The sequence below is a fragment of the Diprion similis genome, chromosome 4 (genome assembly GCF_021155765.1).
Source record: "Diprion similis isolate iyDipSimi1 chromosome 4, iyDipSimi1.1, whole genome shotgun sequence".
Classification (NCBI taxonomy): domain Eukaryota; kingdom Metazoa; phylum Arthropoda; class Insecta; order Hymenoptera; family Diprionidae; genus Diprion; species Diprion similis.
In genome coordinates, this window is record NC_060108.1 from 26815033 (window position 1) to 26838472 (window position 23440).

The 23440-nt window shown below is 38.7% G+C and overlaps 1 protein-coding gene and 1 long non-coding RNA gene across 5 annotated transcripts; one reads left to right on the forward strand and one right to left on the reverse strand.

Moving 5' to 3' along the window:
* The first annotated feature begins 1 nt into the window (after position 1).
* LOC124406066 lies at positions 2–21595 on the forward strand. 4 transcript variants are annotated; one of them, XR_006929157.1, is made up of 5 exons: positions 2–121; positions 252–391; positions 20577–20788; positions 21006–21168; positions 21440–21595. It is a non-coding gene; the product is annotated as an uncharacterized LOC124406066 (long non-coding RNA). The 4 variants fall into 4 exon arrangements; XR_006929156.1 differs by lacking the exon at positions 2–121 and having other exon boundaries at positions 201–391; XR_006929154.1 differs by lacking the exons at positions 2–121; positions 252–391 and adding an exon at positions 16956–17092.
* Positions 17086–23419, reverse strand: LOC124406050 (arf-GAP with coiled-coil, ANK repeat and PH domain-containing protein 2). Its single transcript, XM_046881384.1, has 12 exons — positions 23034–23419; positions 22359–22416; positions 21784–21842; positions 20920–21093; positions 19580–20224; positions 19297–19476; positions 19100–19206; positions 18829–19012; positions 17879–18737; positions 17650–17749; positions 17448–17568; positions 17086–17300 (listed from the first exon to the last, which is right to left on the reverse strand). Exons 1-12 carry the CDS (start codon positions 23084–23086, stop codon positions 17132–17134), a joined length of 2709 nt encoding a protein of 902 aa, XP_046737340.1. The 5' UTR covers positions 23087–23419; the 3' UTR covers positions 17086–17131.
* Between the last annotated feature and the right edge of the window lie 21 nt (positions 23420–23440).

Here is a 23440-nt window from a genome sequence, read left to right on the forward strand (position 1 = left end):
TCTGAAACGCCCTCGTTTGACGATATGACCGGACTTTGTGGTTCCCGAAGCGAAGCGATCAGGTCGATTCCAGTATCGATGACTCCCCGAGTAAACGGCGAACGATCGACTTTCGTGCCAGGTGAGATTTGAATTTCGCTTATATTTTTCATCTCACGCTTACTTCCCCAATTGAGACACACTTGCGTGAGACGATTTGCAACAACGGCGCGTCTCGAAATTAACTCACGCCTGCACGTGATCTTCCGCAGTGAAATGAGGCGAAACAAAGATCGTTCAAATTGCATCACGTCTCGCTATTTCAGTCCCGGACCATCCGACTAACTGCGACGACGACGACGACGACGACGATCTCGAGATCTTGGCCTCGTCGCACTGCGTCCCCCTACAGGTATATAAATCTCTGATAATTTCTCATCTCTCCGCGCTAACGGTCTCGTTCACGCTTATTTTCAATTTACCAAATATACATACGGTCGAATCTTTGCGCGCAAATTTACCTCTGCAAGTCAAGATCCTCATCCATCGTCGCAAATTATGAATTATCGTATGAAATCAAGAAATTAACATTGCAGCCAATGTGAATGTAGCTAAGAAATAGACCACGAAATCCATTTACACAATTTTCAAATCTCAATTCCGGCATGTCGGTGAGTGTGGAAAACATCAGACATTCAAATGTCAAATTGGCGTTAAAAAGTTCCCTCCAAACACTGAGATCGGGGTGGAACGTATACACCGTGGATCTCTTTACGCGGTAATGTTGAAATGGGAAACCGTTGGGTTCGGACCTGCAAGACATCGCCACCCTCACATGATTAATGCAAGGAATGACGATAGAGCGAAAGACTATCGTCGGGCACTGATCACTCGTCAACGGCGAGGGAATAACGGAGGTAAGGGGCGTTAGCCGTCGGATCGTTGATTCCCAGACAGCCCGACGCCGATTATTTCCGTCGCGACGGAACGGTGCACGCAGGTGCTAGACGACGTCCGACGGGGCCGTTCGGTTCCCCGGGTTCCGAGAGTGGATTTTCTCGTCACCGATCAGACTGCGGAGTCTGGCTATCCGTCAGAGGCCCGGTCAGCTTGCCAGGTTGTGCAACGCTCGTTGGAACCTCCGTGCACCAGGTGGCTCGGCTTGCAGAGCCGCCTTGGCTGGAAACCAACGCGACCGAGACGCCGGATCAGCAATTCTTTTATCTGAATTTTCATTATTTTTTTTGCAGAATCAGCACGATGACGTCAAGTTTGTGGACGGCTGTTGTAACGGCAAGTCCTGCTTACGAAGGAAGTGCACGTTTAGTGCGCGGATTCCCTGCTTTTCGACCCGCAGTGCAGGAAAGAGTATATAGAAAAGAAACTACGGACCAAGCTGCAAATTATCATTTTCCGCACGTTCACTCCGACGTCTTGAAAAGTAACAAATTGAGAGCTCGAACTGATTCGAATCGTTTGCCAGTTGTATATTCTTCAAAGAAAAGATCGACCTGTAAAGAAATAAAATTTACGACACGAGTATCTTCGCAAAGATATTTCGATCTCGAATCTCGACATTTGGACAAAAAAAAAATTATCCTCCCCTTGTGAGCTTTGATATTAAAGTTAGAAAAAATTATTCTCCTTCAAGTTTCCCGAAAGTGTTGCAAGGCCGAACAATAGAAAATCTTTATTATTCATGTAAGTATTTGATTTTTATTATTTCATTAAAAAAGAATCCAATAAATCTACCACTTAAGATTTATGAAGCGAAAAAGTGGAAGTGGTGAATTTCGATATTCAAATCGGCGCGACATTAAATATTGCAAATTCGGGGTCTGGAGCGAGACGGCGCCGTGATTATTGAAATAAAAACGTGAGGGGAAAAGCGAAAGAAGATCAAATGTCGGGGTGTTAGGTACTTGTGACTCGAATAAAATACAACGGCGGATCGTTTGATGCGGCCGGATCCACTAAGTATCGCGAGGCGAATTTACGCGTATTTACACAGACGGATACCGAGCGCCGGCGCCTCAACGGCGTTATACCTTTCACCCGCGTCTCTCGTCTCGACTAAAACTGTCCTCAAGTTATGGGTACCGACGTTGGACGTCGGCCTCTGCGAAATGAGCCGCGTAACGAGGGAGATGCGAAATAGACACACCTTTTCAGCCAATCTACCGATTGCGATCAGCCCCACGTTTCGTCTGCGAGACGAAGAGAAAAAAAAAGAAGGTAGAACTCACGAGACGATTTTGCAAACTTTTTCTAAACTCATTATACGTACGAGATAGTTACATGCGCAACGATTTTTATCGTTCGTTAAAAAATAAAGAAGAAAAAAAAAAACAAGGAAAGGAACGACAAGATGACGAAGTTTTTGATTGGCGGAAGAGAATTTTGACATACTTTGCGTCGGAAAACGGATTTCCGACGCAACTAATTATCGTTAAGATAAGAGAGTGGCAATAAATCGGGGGTTTCATTCGTTCGCGATAAATGGTCGTTCACAGCTTATATGCACATGCACGTCGCTCATGCGTGCCGTATAGGTACGGATCTTATTGTCAGATTAATCAAGTTGAAAGGTAATCTAAACGTGTAATTGGTGCCGATTTGTAACTCCATCTCGTATCGTGCTATTAACGCGGGTTAAGGACGGGGACGGAGTGACGCGACGGAACGGCGGCATTTCGCGTGCGATAATCGACTGGATTGAAAATGATAAATGAAGTAGAAAAAAGGAACATATCGCTTCTCCCTTTTACTTTGCCTTTAAGCTAGGTATATATGTATTATAGTATATATAAGGCAGAGAATGAGTCTCCAGATTCATCGATTACCCCCCGACAATAATTGCAGACATCGAGGAGGAACTGAAGAAGACTCAATTGGCATATTATATTACAGCTCGTCCATCACATTCGTTTCCGAAGGATAATAGAGCGGTGGAGCTATCTCCGTTATTATAATTAGCTTGTTTTTTTATAATTTTCTTGCCGGAGGTTTCGCGATAATATCAGCGTCGATAGATTAGTATAAATAATTCGTTATTTATTTGTGATACGCGCGTGACTCCGGCGATTCGAACGGCTCTTTGGTATTTTCAAATAATCATCGAACGTACAAGTTTCTAGTTCTTCGTTTCTCTTCCTCGATATAGATATCGCCGAGGGTTAGTTTAATTTAATTTCAGTCCAATTATTACTGATTAACACTTATCGAATTAGGAGAAAACCAGACATTGACACAAATAATTGTCACGATTATCGCCCGAGACACGAGACGCCGTTTCTTGTTTGACTTCTGTTCTCTGGGGCGGCAAAAAAGGGGGCGAACAGATTTGACCGTAGGATCGAACTGTGAAGTCGGAAGGATGGCTTGTTCGCAGGCCGCGGTGAATTAGTTTAAATAAATGTTCGTGTTTTCCGGAGTAAGGTACGTGCGTCAGAGTTTTCCTATCGCCTTGGGCGTGTCGAGGAGTATTTTTTAAGTACGTACCCGAAGCGTAGGCTAAATCGGTTCCCGGTGAATCAACATTTCGGAAAGCGCCGAGGAGAGAGAGAGAGACGCGTCTAGACGCACAAATCGTTCGAAATTCAAAGCTTGCTTTCTCTCCGCCCGTCCTCGTCTTGATCCCTTATAGCTTCGCCGGCACATGTCGTCGTATCGTTACTTTATATCACGCTCCCTCGTTTTGCGGGCTTAAACCTCCCGCTCTAGTAAACCGCGATGCATCGAGTCTATAGATAGGAACCGCTTCGCGCTAATCCGCGGCCCAAGGTACGTTATACGTTATACGTTGTACTTTATACGTACAATCTACGCTCTTCATTCTCACACCCCGCGATTATAATTGCAGACAGGTTAATTAATTATCAAGATTATTTCGAACCGGGAAAAACCACGGTTAAGTATCTTTGTTCATTTTTTCTTATTTCACCAATTTATCCTCTTGCCCCTCACGTTACGTCATTTACGTTACGGTATATATACATACGTATTGTAAATACGTACTTTAAAGTATATACCAAGACTAAGTGTGTAGAGTATATATCTATGTATATATTATATATACATATGGAGCGTCTGCAGCTGTTGGAAACTTCTCAATTCTTCATAGATAAAGCTAACTTCGGTAGACATACACGTGTAGGTATATAATATGTATATCATATTCCACGAAACTATATACATATATGATAACTTACCAACGTAAGTTATATGTATATGTATTGCGAAGTGCGTGGTAATATCGTCAGAATTATGCGTGTTGGCCTCAATTTTCAATGACTCCATCGCGCCATTACTTATATATTCTTATATCGATAAACAAACGCACTGTGACCATAGACTTTTCTTAAAGTCGGTAACACGGATGATAACGATTTGTTTTAGTCACTGTTTAAAACAGTATTTAATACAGTTTGAATTATTCAAGGTAAGAATATATCAGATAAGATCCCGGAATCAATGATACGTACATTTTAAGTTTGTCGAACATGGCGGAAAAAATGTTTCTTGTTAGTTGGAATAAATCGGGCTGTTTTCGATAATCTGATAAGTCTTATAACAGCGTACTTGCTGATCACATTGGTTGCTGACTTAAGTCGATGGTTCATTAATTGAACAGCAAGAAAGGAAAGATGCGTTGCACCAACGACCACGTAAGTGCAAGTATCCTTTCTCTATGCAGTGGTTGTAGATCCCACTGCGCACAAGGAGTGCCATTGAACCGATTTGGATGAATGATTGTTCATTCAAGACGTCACTCATTGTCAGCATGTCAGAGTAGTAAACAAGCCATCGTAATATATAGTATATACCAATGGTTATCTATGAACCAAACAGCCTCACGAACCGTGCACGCCCTCGAATCACGTGAACTACGATTTCGTGAAAAGTATCGAATTTTCAAGATTCAACGTCGAGAGAACGATTTCGCTCCAAAAAATCCCTAGTTTTCATTTTCTTGGTCGCTTCAAGATCTCAGCAAAAATTCTCAGTTTTGGGGATCGTCTGCATTGTCAGTATGGAAACAGTGAAATTGACGTACTTTTCAAAACAGTTTGTAAATTTTAAAAAGAAAAAAAGGAAGAAGAAACCGAAAAACAGACAAATACCAGAGAGAAAAACAACGCGAAGGAAAGATCTGCTCCCGAACGTTTATAACCGATATACCAAACTTGACAACTGAAATTGTCTCGAAATGATTCTTTTACAACCGTAGACCAAATAATATTCTATAAATCTTCAGCTTAGAGGACATGACGAAGCTGCAGCTGCTCGAAAATCTCATTTCTCGCTTCACGATGTTCGTTCGTTCGTTCGTTCGTCTTTCATATATCTTTTCTTCTTTTTCCTCGTACGTTGGTTATCTTTTTTTTTTTTTTTTTTCTTCACTCGTGTTTATTTTTTCCCTCTTCTTCTCTCCCTTCGTCATTTCTTTTTGGTTGACCCTGGACAAGTCAAGCCGCGTTTATACTCGATGGACAATGTGCTGGTCGTCGTTCTTGGCTGCGCCTCAAACCTCCGCAGACCCAGCTGCCTCTGTCTCTGATCGTACAACCATGTCCATGTTGAATTGAAATAGGCACGCGGCTGATGTAACCGCGTCTGAAATGTCGTTTCTCTAAACCTATGAGCGGCAATTGCGGATACATCAAACCCTCGGCTCGTAGCCTTAAGTATAAATATATACTACACCGTTGATTTCGGTCAATTCCACCTTCAATTATTGCGGTTATCTCTTATCCGCGTCCGAAACTCAAAAAGGACAATGTGGCCATCAAGCTTCGAGAACCGTTCTTAAAGATTGATTAATCGCCACTTGCAATCGGTTGGCAACGATTTCCAGTTCGTAATAATTTCGCTTTGTCGTATCGGCAATTGATTTGATTATTCAATATGATCAAAAAGAAAAAATATCAATATTTCTTTGCGAAGAAAAGTTTACCGCTCATTATTAACCCTAACATATAAATCGATGACGAGGCGTTCGATACGTGGGAAGTCCGTGGGCAATTTTGCCGGGATTTGCCCCAATAAGAGATGATTTTAAGAGGTTACTACGTCGCGCGAGCAATAATAATGTAATATACACATGTATAACATACACATGGCGCGTAACTGCCGCGTCGTAACAATTTGTGCGAGCCTCTCTGCATCGGTCCAATCAAACGTCAATAATAATCTAAACCAGCGTGGAATCTGTTTACAAGTTTTTTAAACGGTGATAATATGTAGATAGTTTGCACGTATGTACAACTTACGTACGTACATTGTATGTAAAACGCATGTATGGACCGCGTGTATAGCGTGTATAATTACCTTCGTCGTGGCTTCTGCTTCTGCTTCTGTTGCTGTTGCTGCTGATATGCTACTACTGCGCACATAATGTTACGTATACAACACAAGGATACAAATGTAGACCATATTATCATATGTACTTACGGCATAATACGTGAACTTTAACGAATAACGATCGTCGTGGTATAATGAAAAGTTATTTTTCATCCTTACTGGAGGGATGCTAATGTCTTAATTACACTCAGGTTATCTCGTGTAATTAACTTTAAGGAACAATATTTCATTACGGTACCAACTGCCACGAATTCATTCCGGTTAAAAGTTGATCGGTTTGGCCTTATTTCAGTGAGGAAAAAAAATTATTCATTATTACTGAGATAAGTGATTTCAACCACTTTTCTACAAATCTCTGATGAACTTGAAATTTTCAAATCTTCTACTACTCTTGCGCAATAATTTCGGTGAAGTTTGTGACGTGAGAATGAAAACGGATGTGTACGGATGGACCGAGTGAGCTAGAAATTATCGCTGATGATGAGCTTTGCGCAGATACGTAAATAAGGAAATATCTTATGGAAGCATATCGCGGAACTTTTGCACGCATTTTTTTTTTTTCTTATATCAATGCATGCTCCTGATACATGAAGGGGATCGGCGCCGCGATGTTGTGCAATATTACATCACACGAATGTAATATACAAAGAATATCAATCACATGGGAAATTGAAATGAGAATAAAAGTACACCGCTTTGATTCAAGTTGTATCGCAACTGCGTACTTGTAAGTCGCTGCTGCCGCCTCTCACGCATCGTACGCCGATTAAAATATACGTATATGTATGCATGTATGTACATATGTGTAACATACTACGTACAATCACAAGCGGATTCAGGACGTGCAAAATTCTCCCATACAATTGCACGGGGATTCTGATTCGCGGGTGAAAATTGACACCCCGCGGCTGCGGTTGGGTTTTGAACACCTGTGCAGGCTGCAGTTGTTGCAGGATTTGCGGTCGAGGAACCCAAGGAGTCTGCAGATATACGAGTCAGAAGTATAGCGGCGTAGTTAATTTGTTGCACGGCTATTTCACACGCGCGACGTGTGTTGCTATTACGTATGAGTGGGGCCGTTGAAGATTTAAAGTCGTGTTTTCTTAACGCTGATAATTGCACAGGGAAGCGATGTTAAAACGGAATTAATCGCTCGTGAAATTACTTGCCAAACGTGTCGGAGCTCACTGATTCGAAAGCCGAAGGGGTGGCCGAGAATTTCAACTTGCAGTTCCGTATTATAAATTATAACGACAATTTGAAATAATAAAATTTGTATTTTTCTGCAACCTTTGCACGCATGAAAACCGGATAAAACTGCGATGTTTGAATTCAATATTAGATTATAGGCTTCGGCACATTTTTCAACTTCGTGATCGGAGTTTAGCTATTAATAGGGTTCAATCGACATTTATTGAGTTGACGAGTTGTGAACGCGGAATGACTGGATCGAATTAGTTCTGAGTGGTGCAGAGAATTCATATTGAAAAACAGGCAGGCATTACGCATTAATAATAATGTTTCGCAAGTTCCGATATTCATTTTGATCACAGATTTTCCCATCAACTATATTCAATTCGCGTGAATACTATATAGTACTTCCAAAACCATCGGAAATCGGTTCAATTAATAATGTAAGTGTAGTATAGGATAGTATGAATTAAAGAAAAAAAGGATAAAGTTTTTTTCTTATAATACGATAGTAATAATGTTATAAGTACCAGTCGAAATAATATTCCGATTCATGTAACGCGGAATATTTTTTCCATTCGTCAATACTTGAGAAGTCGCGATGATAACCTTTTCGATCTCGACCGAAAAAACGCAGTTCCATTAGGCCGACAGCCTTGTAAGTAAAAGAAGAATTTCTTCTCTCGGGGTTGACAGGAAGTGCAGCAATCAGCGAAGAATTATGCCGCAGCTGGATACTCCCCCCTCTTATTTCGATATTGTGATTATAATATACTTAAGCGAATTATTCCGCGAATCATGTGCGATTTGCCTGACTCTCTTAAATGTTTTCTTATTTCTCGGAAACAGATTACGAGACGTTCAGCTGCGGGTTGAATGCAATTTTCATGGAATTGTCACAACTTGTTTCTTGCGCATCCGCGGGTCAGGCGTTGCACAAGATTTATTAAAAAATCTGTATACAAAGCCGAACTAATCCAAATACCTTCGGAGTAAACTAACGCACACAAGATTTTATTATTTTTCTTAGAATCCCAGCGAGACTTTGTCTACGATAAATAATTGGCGGCGAAAAATACGAGGAGCGATCGAATTTCTGTTTACGAAATTGCTGTGCGTGTGATTTTTTGGAAACGTACAACGTTTTTTCCGGCCTCGTTTATTATACGACATTATTATACTTTCCGCGTTTTTCAACATCTATGTTCGACGCAATATCGGTGCGATCGTAAATCGTCGTTTCCACCAGTTGCCTGACGTTTTGATTTCGGAGCGTTTGACTTTTGATTTGAGGAAATTTGGTCAAACGCAATTACTGAGATTCTGCACTTACATGAATGAAAAATTCAATTCTTCTATTCAGATTCTGCAAATTTGCTCCTACAACCAGGTTATCGGCACAAATCGTTGCAAGAAATAGAAATCAGATGCCGAAAAACATTCCATAAATTACACATCATCAATTATTACCGAGCTGTTCGGGGTATCACCGCTTACATCCATACATCCATCCATAACGTTGTGGTTCTACGCACTTGGCACTATGGCGAAAGTGTATTTTTACCGACGTATAATACACGTGGCGTATACATATACGTATGTTCACCGTACGAATAGTATGTACGGGTTACAGCTGTTGTGGCAATATTCTTTTCGACATGTTGTGATCGGTGTTTGATTTACAATTTCTGATCAGATGGGAATAATTCAGCCAACGCTGATCGTTGTTGAGTGTATTTCGCGATAGTGATACACATATAAAATATAAGTTAAAATACGCATCGGAATGCTTCAGACAATAAACCTATAAGAGTATGGAACGCATTCGTGAAAAAACGTCGATCCCACTTTATGTGGGGGGGAGTTGGAAAAAAATTCCATCGCAGCGCACCATGGAGTAAAATTTTTCCTATCGACATACGACGGGAATCATAGCCCGGTTCGTGCAATCAATAACTGATTGCATTACTCAGGCACAATCACAGAGCGTTTATAATAATTGATTCGTCATCGTGAACTGCGGTAACTACGCTTCAAAATACAATATCGGTTACAGGGTTCGCCATCGCTCGTGTTATACAACAAAATTTTCATTTCAAGCATAATTTTCGTCATTCAAACTTTTCGAAAATTTTATCACTTTGATAGGGTTTGTTGAAACGAATCTTCCCACGACCATGATTCCCCAAGCCTGATGGTGAAAATTTCTGCTACTACGAATTTTTGCAGAAATTGTAACACTCCGTAGTATTTCGTATAGAGAATTGTAGATATGTATATTGTATATGCATTTTTTATGAAGAATTATTAATTTATTTTTGAAAAACTGTATAGTCTTGTAGATATTTGATTAAAAAAAATACAAGTTTTCATGAAAATTTACAAGTTCTTATGAGAAACTACGCGTATGTACAATTTTTCGTCAAAATTTATACGAAATGTTCTAAAAGCTGGGTTTGACGACGATCATACTTGGTACAAAATAATTGTGCGAGTGAGATTCGATAGCGAGAAGTGTCAGCCGGGAAATGCAACTCGTGCACGTTGTACTGGCTGGATATTTAAGTAAAGCGTGCAACGTCTTATTGTTAGGTATGGACGAGATTCATTCACAGTCGACTGTGACCATGCAGTAGCTATACTTTACACCACACTTACAATAAGCGTATACATGAGCATAATAAGCCCGTCGAATCAGTACGGTTCTCGTACATACATGCGATACGCTGTAAATGCGTTGCATTTAGTAGTAGCCGATCGTGAGCGTTTCGTTATCGGGATTGTCACTTTGCAATGTGACATCTGGTGGGGAAAAATCAAACTAATACAACCAGGCTGACAGCTGATGGTCGGCCATTTTTTTTCGCGTTTGGATAATAGAACAGGTGTACTTGTGTCGACGATTAATTAATTTATGTGACATGAGTGATTTGAAAGCTCAAGAATTACGATTTGCCACCATTAAAATTAAAAACTTAGGTTATGTGGCAATAAAATGGCGCCGACAACCAGGCTTTGACGTCATGACGACATTTTCCAATACTTCGTGGGTCATGCAGAGAATGCATAGACACATATGAGAACTTGTGTAATAAACGTCGGTACAAGCGACGTAGAATGCAGAGACTCGTTACACGCCAGGGACGTAAAAGTTCACGCGGGTGTGGGAACTCCTTCCCCCCTTCCCCCGTCGTATTTCCACACGGGTCGCGTGATACAACCTTTACTATCGGTATCACCAAACCAATAATTCAATCAGCATTACGCACGTTGTAAGACGCGCCGCGCCGAGACGGAGGGCCGAGATGTATGATATACATCCCATATATCAACCATCAGCGTGTGCGGTCTTCCCGTCTTTCTCCCGATCCCGGATCCTCCCTTCGCCGCTGCCACCCGTGATACACAAATCTCTGACACGACGCAGCGCATAACTCGAAGCTCGTATAACCGAGTACTTGACGCTTGTTTTCATTTTTTTTTATCCCATTCTCATCTCTATCATATTTATGTGGTCTGTGCTCCGCTCCGCATCTTACAGGGACCTGAAATACCGACTGCTCGCGGAAACTGTTACGTCAGACCTACTGTCAGACTTCAAGAGTTGTATTTATAATTGTCAGATTCGGGGTTCAGACTGTTTTTATTCAACTTGTATTTACTCCTGGAGCGGAAATGAAACGTCAACAGACCGCACGAGACTGACTTTCTGCACCTTGATATTCGCGCAATTTACTCATCACGATCAGCTGATCATTCATTACGACGCCATATTGCCCAATCGTTCCCACATTTTGGATTCCAATGTTTTTTTTAAACTGCTCTTCCCATCGATGATCATTATATATTGATTATTTATACCAATTCTCGTGACAAACGAGATTGACCAATTACCGTTGAAACTAAACCAACGAATATTTTTTTATCTCGTTTTTTGCCGCTCGTAGGGATTTCCATGCAAATTATAATATTATAACAAGCGCGTAAATAGTCTGCATAAAATATTATCAAATGGTCTCGAATCGCTGGTTTTATTTTGGCCTCTTCTGTATAATGCTATGGAGGGTATGTAGGAAGACATTTAGTCCCTACAGTTCGAGTTGCGTTCTTCCACTCTGATTATAGATAGGAAGGCCTAGGCGTAGTAGACTGCTTGCCGCCGCTCCAACTTGTTGTCTATAGAACACGGTTCGCGTCGGGCGCGGTACGCAACGTGACCCGATCGAACGTGAAATGATAATTGTGAAAACTACCTGATCACGGGAGAAATAATCAATAAGCGTCTGCGCTATAATTGACGGTGTTCTATACTTCGATTTATGATAATGATTTTAGTTTTAAGCATGCTATAGAGTAAGCTTAGTATTATACATTTACGCAATATATCTACACGTTAGTTATTTATTAATTGAGGAATATATTTATTTATATTTATTTTTCTTCACGTTATATTTTGCGGATGTAAATGAATATAGTGTTGTAAAAATTATTGTTATACGCACCATGTAATGATATAAAAGTTGAAAAACATGTGGTTGTACTTCATACTCCTGGTATACAATATAATATAATAGGGTATTATAATCCAATGTGTGGATGAGTATACATATGTGTTTTACATATGTAACATATTAAAAATGGGGGAGAATTATCGCACCCGTTGTGTTTAGCCATGCAATATTCATACGATATAACAACGCTACTGTTATTGAAATGATACGTATACATCTCTCTATATAATGCACATGCGCATACGTTGTTGCACTTAAGAAATCTTCGTTATTGCCTGGAAAACAATAAATTTATATATGTGACCAATGAAAAGTGGGAATCCGTTATCGAAGACAATGTTATTCTGCCAATTAAACGGCAACGCGTAGCTAGAAGCCTGCGATTCATAAAAAGACGAACCAATGAAGCGAGGATAACTGACAATCAGTGACAAGTCCATAATGGCCGCTAAATGCGATTACATTCACGATTCAAGATCCTATACAGTTGTAGGTACAAAGTGGTGCGATAATTTCAACAGCTGCTTTGTTAGCGCTTTTTATAAATGATGTGACGTTAGGATCGAAATTTCCGGTTTTACGTGTACGTTCTATAAGTTAATCCGTTTTTCTGTAAGCACAAAATGAAAAAAACATTTACCAGATAAGATTATGACGATCTATGATCAATATGCGCATTTTCACAGAACGGTTGTGTTTACATTCCATCAAGTTACGGGGTCGAAATTTAACCCTTTCAGTCACAGTAACTCGATAATTATTTATAATTGTTAGAAAAAAACCTATTTTCATAACTGTTAGCAGAGAAATTTTATAATAAATGTATACTGAAAACGCTTGGAATTCATTGGTTGACAAACAGAGAGTACAAACTTCAGTGCATGAAGGTAGTTTTCACCCTTCTTAGGGGTGCATTTAGATAGTATTCGGGGTTGCACCTATTTTCGGCCGAAAATCGTACAGTCCGAAAATAAATATTCATATAAATCTCATTCAAGAACACTGTTTAAAACAATGTTGACAAGTCACCTCGTTTTCACCCCATTTTAGGAGTTGCAGTTGTCATCAGTTTTATTCAATTTTTGACATCAGTTTCGCATTCAGCGTCAAAAAATATCTACGAAGCGTATAATTGCACTGAGATGTAAAAAAGAAACTGAAAGGGTTAAATACATAAATAAAGTCATAAAATTACCGACTTTCCGTTCGGAATGCGAATGATTTCAAGAATCCAGCTCGAATTTTTTCGGATCATACTGCAGAATTTGTTTGCATCTGGATCGTGAAAATTTCTCTCACAACAGTAATTGGGGGGGGATTTTGAATCTATGAGGTATTTGCGCGATGATGTGGTTTGAGTATCGGTGGTATGTGCAATAACACGTTTTATTATTATACAATAATTATAATTTCGATCATTCAATCTGTGTGATCTCGTTCCAAGCTCAACAAGCAATCAATGGGCAATCGGGAATGACGTCAATCTTTTACAATGGTCTAGATACGCCTGGGAATCGATATACAGTATAATATGCCGAGAATACCGACTTCTCGATAGTTTATGGTCTCGTCATAACTTAGCAAAAAAAACAAAAAGGAGAAAAGGAGTCACAAAGGGCTGAATCAACGACCCCGAATAATATCTCAGGGAAAGAAACAGGAGCCATTTTTTTCACTCTGAAATCAGCGAATGACAGAATAATAGCATCAGCTTGGGAAATTTCCGTTCGCACTCTAACTCTTACCGCGTATATAATCGGTAATTTTGTTTTTGTTTAATTATGCGTTTTTTTTTTTTTCTAATTCGAATTAACGATAAACGATTTCGCAAATTTTTGTAATTCAAAATTATATATGATCGCCATCAGATATAGTTGCAATTATTTTTAGCACGCATAAGTATTTGGCTTATCGTTCGTGCGAGAAGTAAACAGTGTTAATAAATGGATAAATAAAAACGCATCCGCGGCACATGTGATTTGTGGTGAAAAGTATAAAGCCTGGATGTACGTGCACACATCCATTGATTCTTTGACGCATGAATGACACGGCTGATAGGATATTGACCCATTCATGTTCCGCAGCAAGTCTTGGGCCCAGATTATTCGAGCTATGTACCCAAGACCGGATGCAATTGATAAATAGGAACAGTATAAATTGCGTGCAGCGATTTACGTGACGTACGCATTTCTCCACCAGTGTGCATACATAAATGTTTAATTGTGTTAATTAACGCGTGCGAAGTGCGTGCACAACGATGCACTTTGGACACTGTATAAATGTGTAGATGTATCTCGTGAATAATGAAATGCGTACGAGACCAAAGCTCTGGCGACATATTTCAATCATTTCTTCATTTTATTATTTCCTTCAGTATCAGTTCAATAATAATTATGCACGATCAAAACTAGAGCAATTAAACTGCCTCGATTCGCATGCCGGATGTATATCTGCACAATATGTATAAATATGATTTACGGATCGCATAGATCCATCGTGGTTTCAATTCATAATGCAAAATTCACGTATATATGTTTATTGTTTGTTTTAATCAATCTTATATGGCGTAAATATCGTGCAGTATAGAACATTGTTTATGTACATTTTAAATAAACAATTTTTTTGCTGTTCGTATATGTATGCATGTGTGTATATGCTGATACACTGATATATTCTGTGCATAAACAGGTGATTTCAAAAATGTAAAATTTAACGTGCTATAAATTATAGTGTATATAATATAACAACAACAGTGTGTGTGTGTGTGTGTGTGTGAGTACACATATACCTAATTCGGAATGTGTATAATTTCTTTCTGCAATAGTTTCCCGAAAATATTTTTCTTAAATATCTATAAATATATACGGATATATACTAATTATTTAACTGATCGTCGCGTGCAGAGGCCAAATGGAAAAATGTTTCACCGATAAAATTAACCAGAGTATGATTGCGGAGGAAGACGCAATAAAAGAAGAAAAAAATCATAATCATAAACAAATGTAAAATCAATATCAAAATAGTATTTATAGGTTTATAAAAGGTATCTGTTACAGATTAGGATGTTCGAAAAGTGTGATGTTGCAGTTAGCAAACTGTTATAGTAAATTAAAAGGGAAATAACAAAACTCAAATTCTACAGTCACAAATTTGTGAATAATGTTATTTCGTAATAATTCTGATAAAGCTGTGGAGCGGTGTCAAAGAACGACAAGAAAAGAAAAAGACAAAGGTCTAAAACACCGGGTAGCTAGTTTTATAACAAATATTTGAATGATCACAATGAATATTTGTGTAACAAGAAAAGAATTTGCCTAGTGTATAAAAATATATATGCAGAGTAGGAAAGTTTCATAGATATGTAAACGCTCTACGGTTATAAATTGGAAATTTACTTGATATTTTTTCCTACAATTTTTCCTACAGCTGGATGTATAAGCCTAACTTTTGGAAGTGTTTTCTTTTTCTCTCTTTGTAAATCTACGAATATAGGTACACCCTGATGCCACGGCTATGATAAATAAAGCCATCGGTATATAATAATAATAATAATAATAATAACGAAGAGAAAAGAAACAATAAAAGTGATAAAGTAATAATTAATAATAATAACTTGACTGATAGACAAAGTAAGTTTTATAAAAATCTGACAACAGGTGAACGTTGTCATTTTCTGTATATCAATAGTAGCATGTCATCTTAGAATACTGTACACGATCAATTTACGGGTCGATAAAGCAAAGTTATTAATCCTTAAATTCTAATTTTAAACACAAAACAATTGATTACCATTAACAACAAAGTACGCGGTCATGAGTCGATCATATTTACGGCGAATAACGCTGGTGCCTATCGCGTCAATGCATGACATACATATGTCATGATACCGTAACGATTGCGTAAATTTCGATTTGCGATAATAGGCCGTTTGCGCATATCTCATCTGTACTTTATGGTACCTATTATGTTACACTGATAATTCTCTCACGAATACGACCCTGCATATTATGTACACTGTAATGAACTAGCAAACTTTTCAGATCTGTATATTGTTTATAAATATTACATATATATCTATAGTAAAAATTTGGCAACAAGATTTTTCTGCAAGCAGATTTGATTATACATATTAAACGAACATACGTCTCGTAAAAAGTTGTAGAAAAATTTATATTTACGCTTCGAATTTTTACCTAATTTCACCTTTATTCTTTAAATTCAAATTTCAAAGTTATTGATTAATTGATTTTTACGGAAGTATACGCGTCATACGTTTTTTCACGTCTCTCTATGTATTATGATTCGAATACTATACTCCGACAATCCATCTATAGCTTGATTCACCTGATTTAACTTCTTTTAGTAATATGTTATTTTGTTTTTCGGTCTCTATAGATTTCACACTGTCGGTTTCGAGATCCCTATTCTCTTCGGTTCCTTCTTCTTTTTTTGTTTTAATAAAGTATCTAGTAATAGCGTATTTTTACAATACGCAGCTGGCACCAAAAGTGTAACTTGTTACAAAAGACATCCTAATGAACTAAAAATTATACCAATACCTGTACATGAAGAGTGATTCGGATGATCTGTGAAATTACCTTCTCCTCGATTATGTACTCTCGCACATGTATGTATGCATTTCACTACAGCTTCGAAGGCAATAACGTCTAATGTTACAAAGTGATCAAATTAATTAAGTTGCTAATGTCATGCTCGCTGGTGTAAGAATTAATATGTCCCTCCTACTGTACAACCGCTCTACAGATTAGATGCAAACCTTGGTTTCTAGATGTATGGCAGATGTAGCGCAAGCAGGCAGGGTACCGAATAGTAATGCACTCTCGAACGGGCACATTTGTCGCTGAAGATTTTTTCCTCAGGTACGCCGAAAACCGTGCCTTCGCCACCTACATCGTTACGTTAAGCTGATCTTTATACGCTCGCCCTTCCTGCGGTACAATGGCAATAATTATATGCCGAATCCGTAAGGTCGGGAATATGATGATTTAAGCAGAGGATATATTGTCAATCTGCTCTCAACAATTAGGGTAAACACATAAGGGGCCATTTTTGTACTAGTCTGACGATCAATCCAAAGCGCTTGGCCAGTTGCTATTATCGTTACGGCGCTGAAGCCGTTCCGGATGAGAGCAAGCGAGCTGACTGAAATCTCGCACAACGTCGTTGAACGTTTCGTCGCCCGTCACTCCTGTGTCAGAATCCTTCATCTCCTCGTTTAACCGACCCAGCCGTAATCTGAGAAAATACATGCATTGAATTTAGGCACTATTCATTATTGCTTTTTGTTTTACGAAGAACAAGAAGCCCTTTGAAATCTGGCTAGGTCTCCTTGAGTTGTCATTAGGCTTCGGTCAACGTAGCTGAAATATCTTGCGCACTTACAACGTGACAATGTCGGCATTAGCTTCTTTTACAGCAATCGAGAGCGGCTCCACGCCACTTCCGTCTTGGATATGTTGATTCGCCCGATGTTTTAACAGCAAGCAAACTTGCGCCGTGTGACCTGATGATAATCAAAGGAATAGTCATGGTATAAAAATATCATCAAAGAAGGTTCAAATATTACCATTTCAATGGCACTTACCTAACTCAGTAGCTAAATGTAACGGCGTCTTTCCCTCAGCATCTTGACAGTTTATTCTAACGCCGTTAAGTAATAAATATTCGCAAGACATGACCGAGCCCTGTATATAAAATGGGTTTCAATATTCAGGAAGTAACCGTTCAAGTTTGCAATTTGTATTCACTAATAGCTACTAATTTCTAGAAGTATTTATCACTGAAGCTGTTTTTGCCTTGGCAAATAAACTTACACTAATAATTGCTTGATGTAAGGCGCTTCGTCCCTTGTCATTAACGTTAGTCCACAATTTATCCGCGCCAGATGCTAAAGCAGCGCTCATTACAGGAAGATTATGAGCAGTAGCGGCTTTGTAGAGCAGCATTTCTGGGTGAAGATTCTCAATGTCTTCTTCGTCCGCAAATTCTTCGTCCTCACCGGCGGTTGAGTCCTGGTCAGAGCTTAGTTCTAAGCAGCCCTCAATTGTGGGCTTGGGTAAGTCGCATCCAAACATTAAAACGTCACTAGCTTCTTCCTTGCCTTCGCGAATCTCATTTACCACATCCGAAGTTGACGAATTTGAACTTTTGTCAGATAAGGTACTCTTCAGGTTGCAGTCAGCGCCAGAAATGCTAAGACTATTCGACTCTGTCTCTTCTCCTCCACCTATTTTAAAATCATTTTCGTCGCTCCTTTCTTCAAGTTCTTTTAACTCTAAATTGGATTTGGATTTGGATAAAATTTTTCCGTACAACGTTGACTGATTTCTGTAGTCTAAATTGGGACTGTCTTCTGAACTTAAGGAATTTCGATCTGCCACTTTACGGCATCTTCCCACATCGCTTGCGTTCTCTATGGAAGTTACCTCGCCGTCCTCTGAGCTGGTTGAATGGTGCTTTTCTTCCACTGACAACAGCGTCATCTCTTTGGCATGTCGTTGGCCATCGGTTTTGTCACGGCTTCGTGGCCTGCGCCGCAATTTTCTGACACTCCACTTCTGGAACGGCATCATTTCACGGCTGGTTCGATACTCTTGTGACTTTAAGTAGGCCAATGGCTTGACGAATCTTCGTTCTATGTACTTCGCCTTGATCCAGGCCTCTCGAACAGCTCTGTAATTTGTTAATGAGACATCCAGGGATTACACCAATATTCAATATCAAAGTCATTTATTGTGGAATTTACGTTTTTCGTTTGACGTACCCACTGCATTTTGGCTCTGCCTTAACGATGTCAGCTGGTATTGGAAGAGCCTCGTAAATATTGTTTACAACTGTATTACCCAGCTCTGCCATAACTTTCAATATCTCAGGTTCCCAATCATCTAATGTCAACGACCTAACTTTGCTATGATGCACTCCAAGACTTCTGTGCACACCCGAGCATTCTAAAAGTTCATGATCAATCGTATGTTTCACTTTAGGATAGAAAGTTCATTACCAAGGTTTTGTTAAGTTCGATAATTCTGATTTACCAATGCAGAGCGTTATCCCCAGGTTGATGCTCGCCCACCTTGGATTTATTCCACCGCAATCACAGCAACTGTCATTACCAGGAATTTTCAGTAACTGCTCCCACACTCTGAAATGCAAATATACATAATTCGTTACGTGCTAGATAAGAATAAAAATTGGGTGCTGAAACCAATGGAATTGGTTCCAAGGTATTCACCTTGATTTGGGTTTTGGTGGTGGTCTTGTCGGACCTTTGGAGGTCCGAGTATGAGGTGTGAGAGTGTTTTGGTTCGGACCATTGACTGTGCCACGTTGTATCGCAGCACCTATACCTTGCTGCATGGCAGCCACCCAAGCCAAATACATTTCTTCGCTGTCTGCTTGCAATATGTGGCTCCTAAAGACATAGAGTGTGTATGTTATCGCCTGTTCGTGTTGGACAATAGGGCTATGAGAAATGAAACCCTACTCTTACTTTACATGTAAAAATGGCTACTTACTTTGTTGGGCTTAGAACTTCGAAGCAATTCCTCCTGTCGCTATCGACAACTGGTTTTACAGAACAAAGTCTCAGGTCTTCTTCCATTATTGTGTAGTCATCTTCGCCAGTTCGCTTCCTGTAAACTAGCTGATGATCTTTGAGGCAAAACCACCGTCGATTCCAAGTTTTAAAGGCATTGCTAGTCCTTTTGAACAAGTATCCTTCCATTTTCGGGCTACCTGGTGTTGGCGATGGGACCAAATCACGATTTGTAACATAAGTATGTCGGTTTTCCATCTCTTTTTCAAGCTTTGCCGTTTCGCCTCTCATTTTCAGTATACCGTCACCCAATCCCTTGAGGAAAGGATCTAGATCTTGGGCCAAGTCACTTCCTTGGTGATAATACGTGAAACATGCGTGCATGTAGTTCAAAAGAGTACCCAGTATCTCGTGCCTCTTGCGGGCCTGAAGCATAGTCAGAACGTGGACGTAATCCAAAGCAGTATATCGGAAACATGATCGTGTCGCAGAGAGTAAATTGGAAGTTTCTTCGCATTCAATAGGACGGTTTTTGGGTACTTGCGAATTCTTGTTCAAAGCAATGTCGAGGTCTGACGAGATTTTTTCAAAGTGGTGACGAGAGTCTTTCACTTGTTTTATATCACTGCGAAAATTTACAAAAAAGATTTATTTGTTCTCATAATTTGTAATTTTTTTTCATGCCAGCTTCGGTTAAAAATAAATTTCATAAATAATTTTACTGATATTAATTTAGATCGAGGTGTGTCAAGAGCATCTCACTAATTTAACTGGTACTCTGAACTTAGTAACACATTTTAAATACATCAAATCCACTCTAAACAAACAAAAATCGAGACTTCAGCAATAGCACTGTAACAATTCACTTATCCTTATCAATTATCAGCCTATGATTAGAGCTTTTAATTCCGATACCGTAGATAACTAGATGTTTCTTATAAAGCATATACTAAATTCCAAATATTTATTTCTTTTAGGCGCTGATGTCATTACCAACTGAATTGCGCACATATGTGAACAAAAGTAGATAAACGTAGTAAGGAGAAAAAAAAAAAAACTCATGTACTTGTAACGCAACAGTTGACGTGCAGTATGCATTGATCGATTGTCGTGCATAACGTGTTGCTTGTGCAATGTGTGAAAACGTGGTGTAAAATTCAATTATACAGTCATGTAAATAGAAAACCATGTAAGCTGTATTAGCTAAGAGAAAATTTTTTTTTACCGACTGCAAAATAAATCTTTTCAGTAAAGATTAAAACAAATATCTTATTACATGCCGAGCAGTAATGAGTCTCAAAAAGTTTTCAAGTAGGATACCTTTTTATAAAAGAATTCAGATCCTTGACGACAGTTCTCGATGCTTGGTCAAGCAAGATGGTATGAAATTTATTCATTTCTTGTAGGGCATGGATAAGTTTGTTCAAGAACGCCATAACTTCTGGATCATTGCCAAAGTAGGTTGACAACTCCCACAAACTGTTTGCAAACAAACTGAAAGAGAAATGTTCATTAATTCAATAATACCATTGTTGAATCAGCTGAAGAATTCACAGGAAAAAGGACCAAGTTGAATATGAATTAATTTTTTCTTTCTTCAATTTGAGGACCTGATAAAAAAATGAATTTCCCTTATCATAGCAGGCTGGAAAAACCATAAAGCCCTGGAGGTTCAGAATATAAAATGAATGGTTTAAACTTCTTTGTATATTTCACTGCAAGCCTCGATATGGAGGAAGAGTGTATAACTGAAAACATTAATATTCTTGTAAATAAAAATTTCAAATTAATAGATTTTCAGGTAGCATTATGCAAATTTAACTGGATTTTAATGTTTCAGCAGCACTCTGCGTTGACTGAAGAATCGACTCCAAGTCTGTACTTTGACTCATCAACTTTTTCAACCGACTACAGTTCAAGTGAGAATCAGGTGATAATCAAATAGAAAAAATCTGTATACTGTTTTAGAAGGTCAATTTTATACTGTACAAACTTTTGTGGTATGACTCATGCAATGGAAAAAGTAGCATGTAAATTATCGTCTAGTCTTCCTGCTACTATTAAGACTATAAAATGACTAATCTTATCGTAGAAAGATAGATAATGGTATTTTTTTTTGGGTTTAAATGGAATATTTGAAATAGCGTTAACAATGATTTTTAATCCATTATAATATCAACAAACCTCTGTTGCCCGACATAATTCTTTCCCGCGTCGATCATCATGCTGCAATTTTTTAACACCTGCAATATCATAACCATGCGTAATTAGCATAATTTTGCATTTGTCAAAACATTGAGGATAAATTGTTTTTAGTATATATTCAACTACCACATTCGATTATATAATGTAAGCGAACCACAAAGTTAATTTCAATACACCATGTACCAGGGTTCAGCGGTTTTACTGGGCAAAGATAAGATAACATAATAAAATAATTTTCGCAAAGGCACATAATTTTGTGAAAGTATATTACTGAATGATTCAAACGTCTCATACTTTCAATTCACGTTAACAGAACTGGACAAGTAACCTAATGTATATATATAACTTGTGAAGATAACAACAGGATATCCTGTATAAATATTCACAGGTCACAAAATATGGGTTGGATAATACCGTAGAACTTATTTACAAAACATTAGTACGGTTTGATTGAGAAAAGACAGAAAGAAAGTGTTTTATCCTCAAATGCTTTACGAAGGACAAAAGAAATCTTTATTTCGACAAAATGGACGGTCGAATCGGCACTTGCATACCTTTTCTAATTTTTGTTCTAGCTGCTCTACATTGTTCTCTTCTTCCTCGATGCGTGATCTGGAATAAATAACATCAATAACAAACTGATAATTATTTCAAACATTTGTTTGATGGTTGGGGGGGGGGGAGGAGGGGGGAGAATAAAATTGTATGAACAACGGATTAGCGAATTCTTACATAGATGTAAATGGTACTCGGTTTGTTTGTTTTATTTATCCTCATTAACACCAGATGAGCAATTTTTCTGCATTGAGTTTCGAAATAAATTGCACAAGCGATAACAAAGCGTAAATGGATCGCAGGGACAAAGGATATTTTGTTCAATCAAGGTAATGCGTGGACAGAGATTTATTAATGTACGAATAAAAATTTAGTTTTCGTCAAAGAGAGGTTAAACCGAATATTTTCATGTACATGGATACGTAATGCTGTACCTACATACGTGTAGATACACATACTTATGCGCGAGAAGCATATTTAATATGTGACATGCGTAAATCCGTAGGTGAATTTCTAAACTGTTTACTATGATGATTATAATACATTTCTTTCTCTTTTCTTGTTTTTGTTTTGCGAATGAAGAACAGGCGACGCATATGGAATCTCTGTACACACAGGGAAAATCTGGCAAGATTGGGTGTCCACGATTCGCTGTGAAAATTGTTTGTTCTCACCGAAATTTTGGCGTATCCCGTAGGCATTCTTCAAACTCAATTAATTTCGGCATTTTGAAACAGACGACGAAGAGACACCTCCTGTCACATTCGGATTTATATCCGGGATATTGATAGGTTAATAATACTTCACGAATCTACTGTCACTCTCGCACAACATTTTCATTTAGCTATTTATTTATTGTTCACACAAGCTTGAGGGTAATTACTCGTAAAGAAGAGAAACTGAGCGATAAAAAAAAAATCATGCAGCGTGATACTTGTCAGAGGGAAACCACGACGCGGACAATCAGTCCCCAATCCCCACTTTTTCGTCAAATAAATAATGGAGTAGATGCTTGTGAGTCACCTGCACTCGCCCGGGTGAGATACGGAGCACACGTGAAATGTGAATAACATGAACTTAG

What these genes read in the sequence shown, in the direction of transcription:
- LOC124406050 (XM_046881384.1), bottom strand. Translation starts at nt 23,086, where the DNA reads ATGCCGAAATTAATTGAGTTTGAAGAATGCCTACGGGATACGCCAAAA. An exon ending in CGGGATACGCCAAAATTTCG is followed by an intron (nt 22,417 to 23,033) that starts GTGAGAACAAAC and finishes TATTTATTCCAG; the next exon opens with ATCACGCATCGAGGAAGAAG. An exon ending in CTGAATTCTTTTATAAAAAG is followed by an intron (nt 20,225 to 20,919) that starts GTATCCTACTTG and finishes AAATTTTCGCAG; the next exon opens with TGATATAAAACAAGTGAAAG.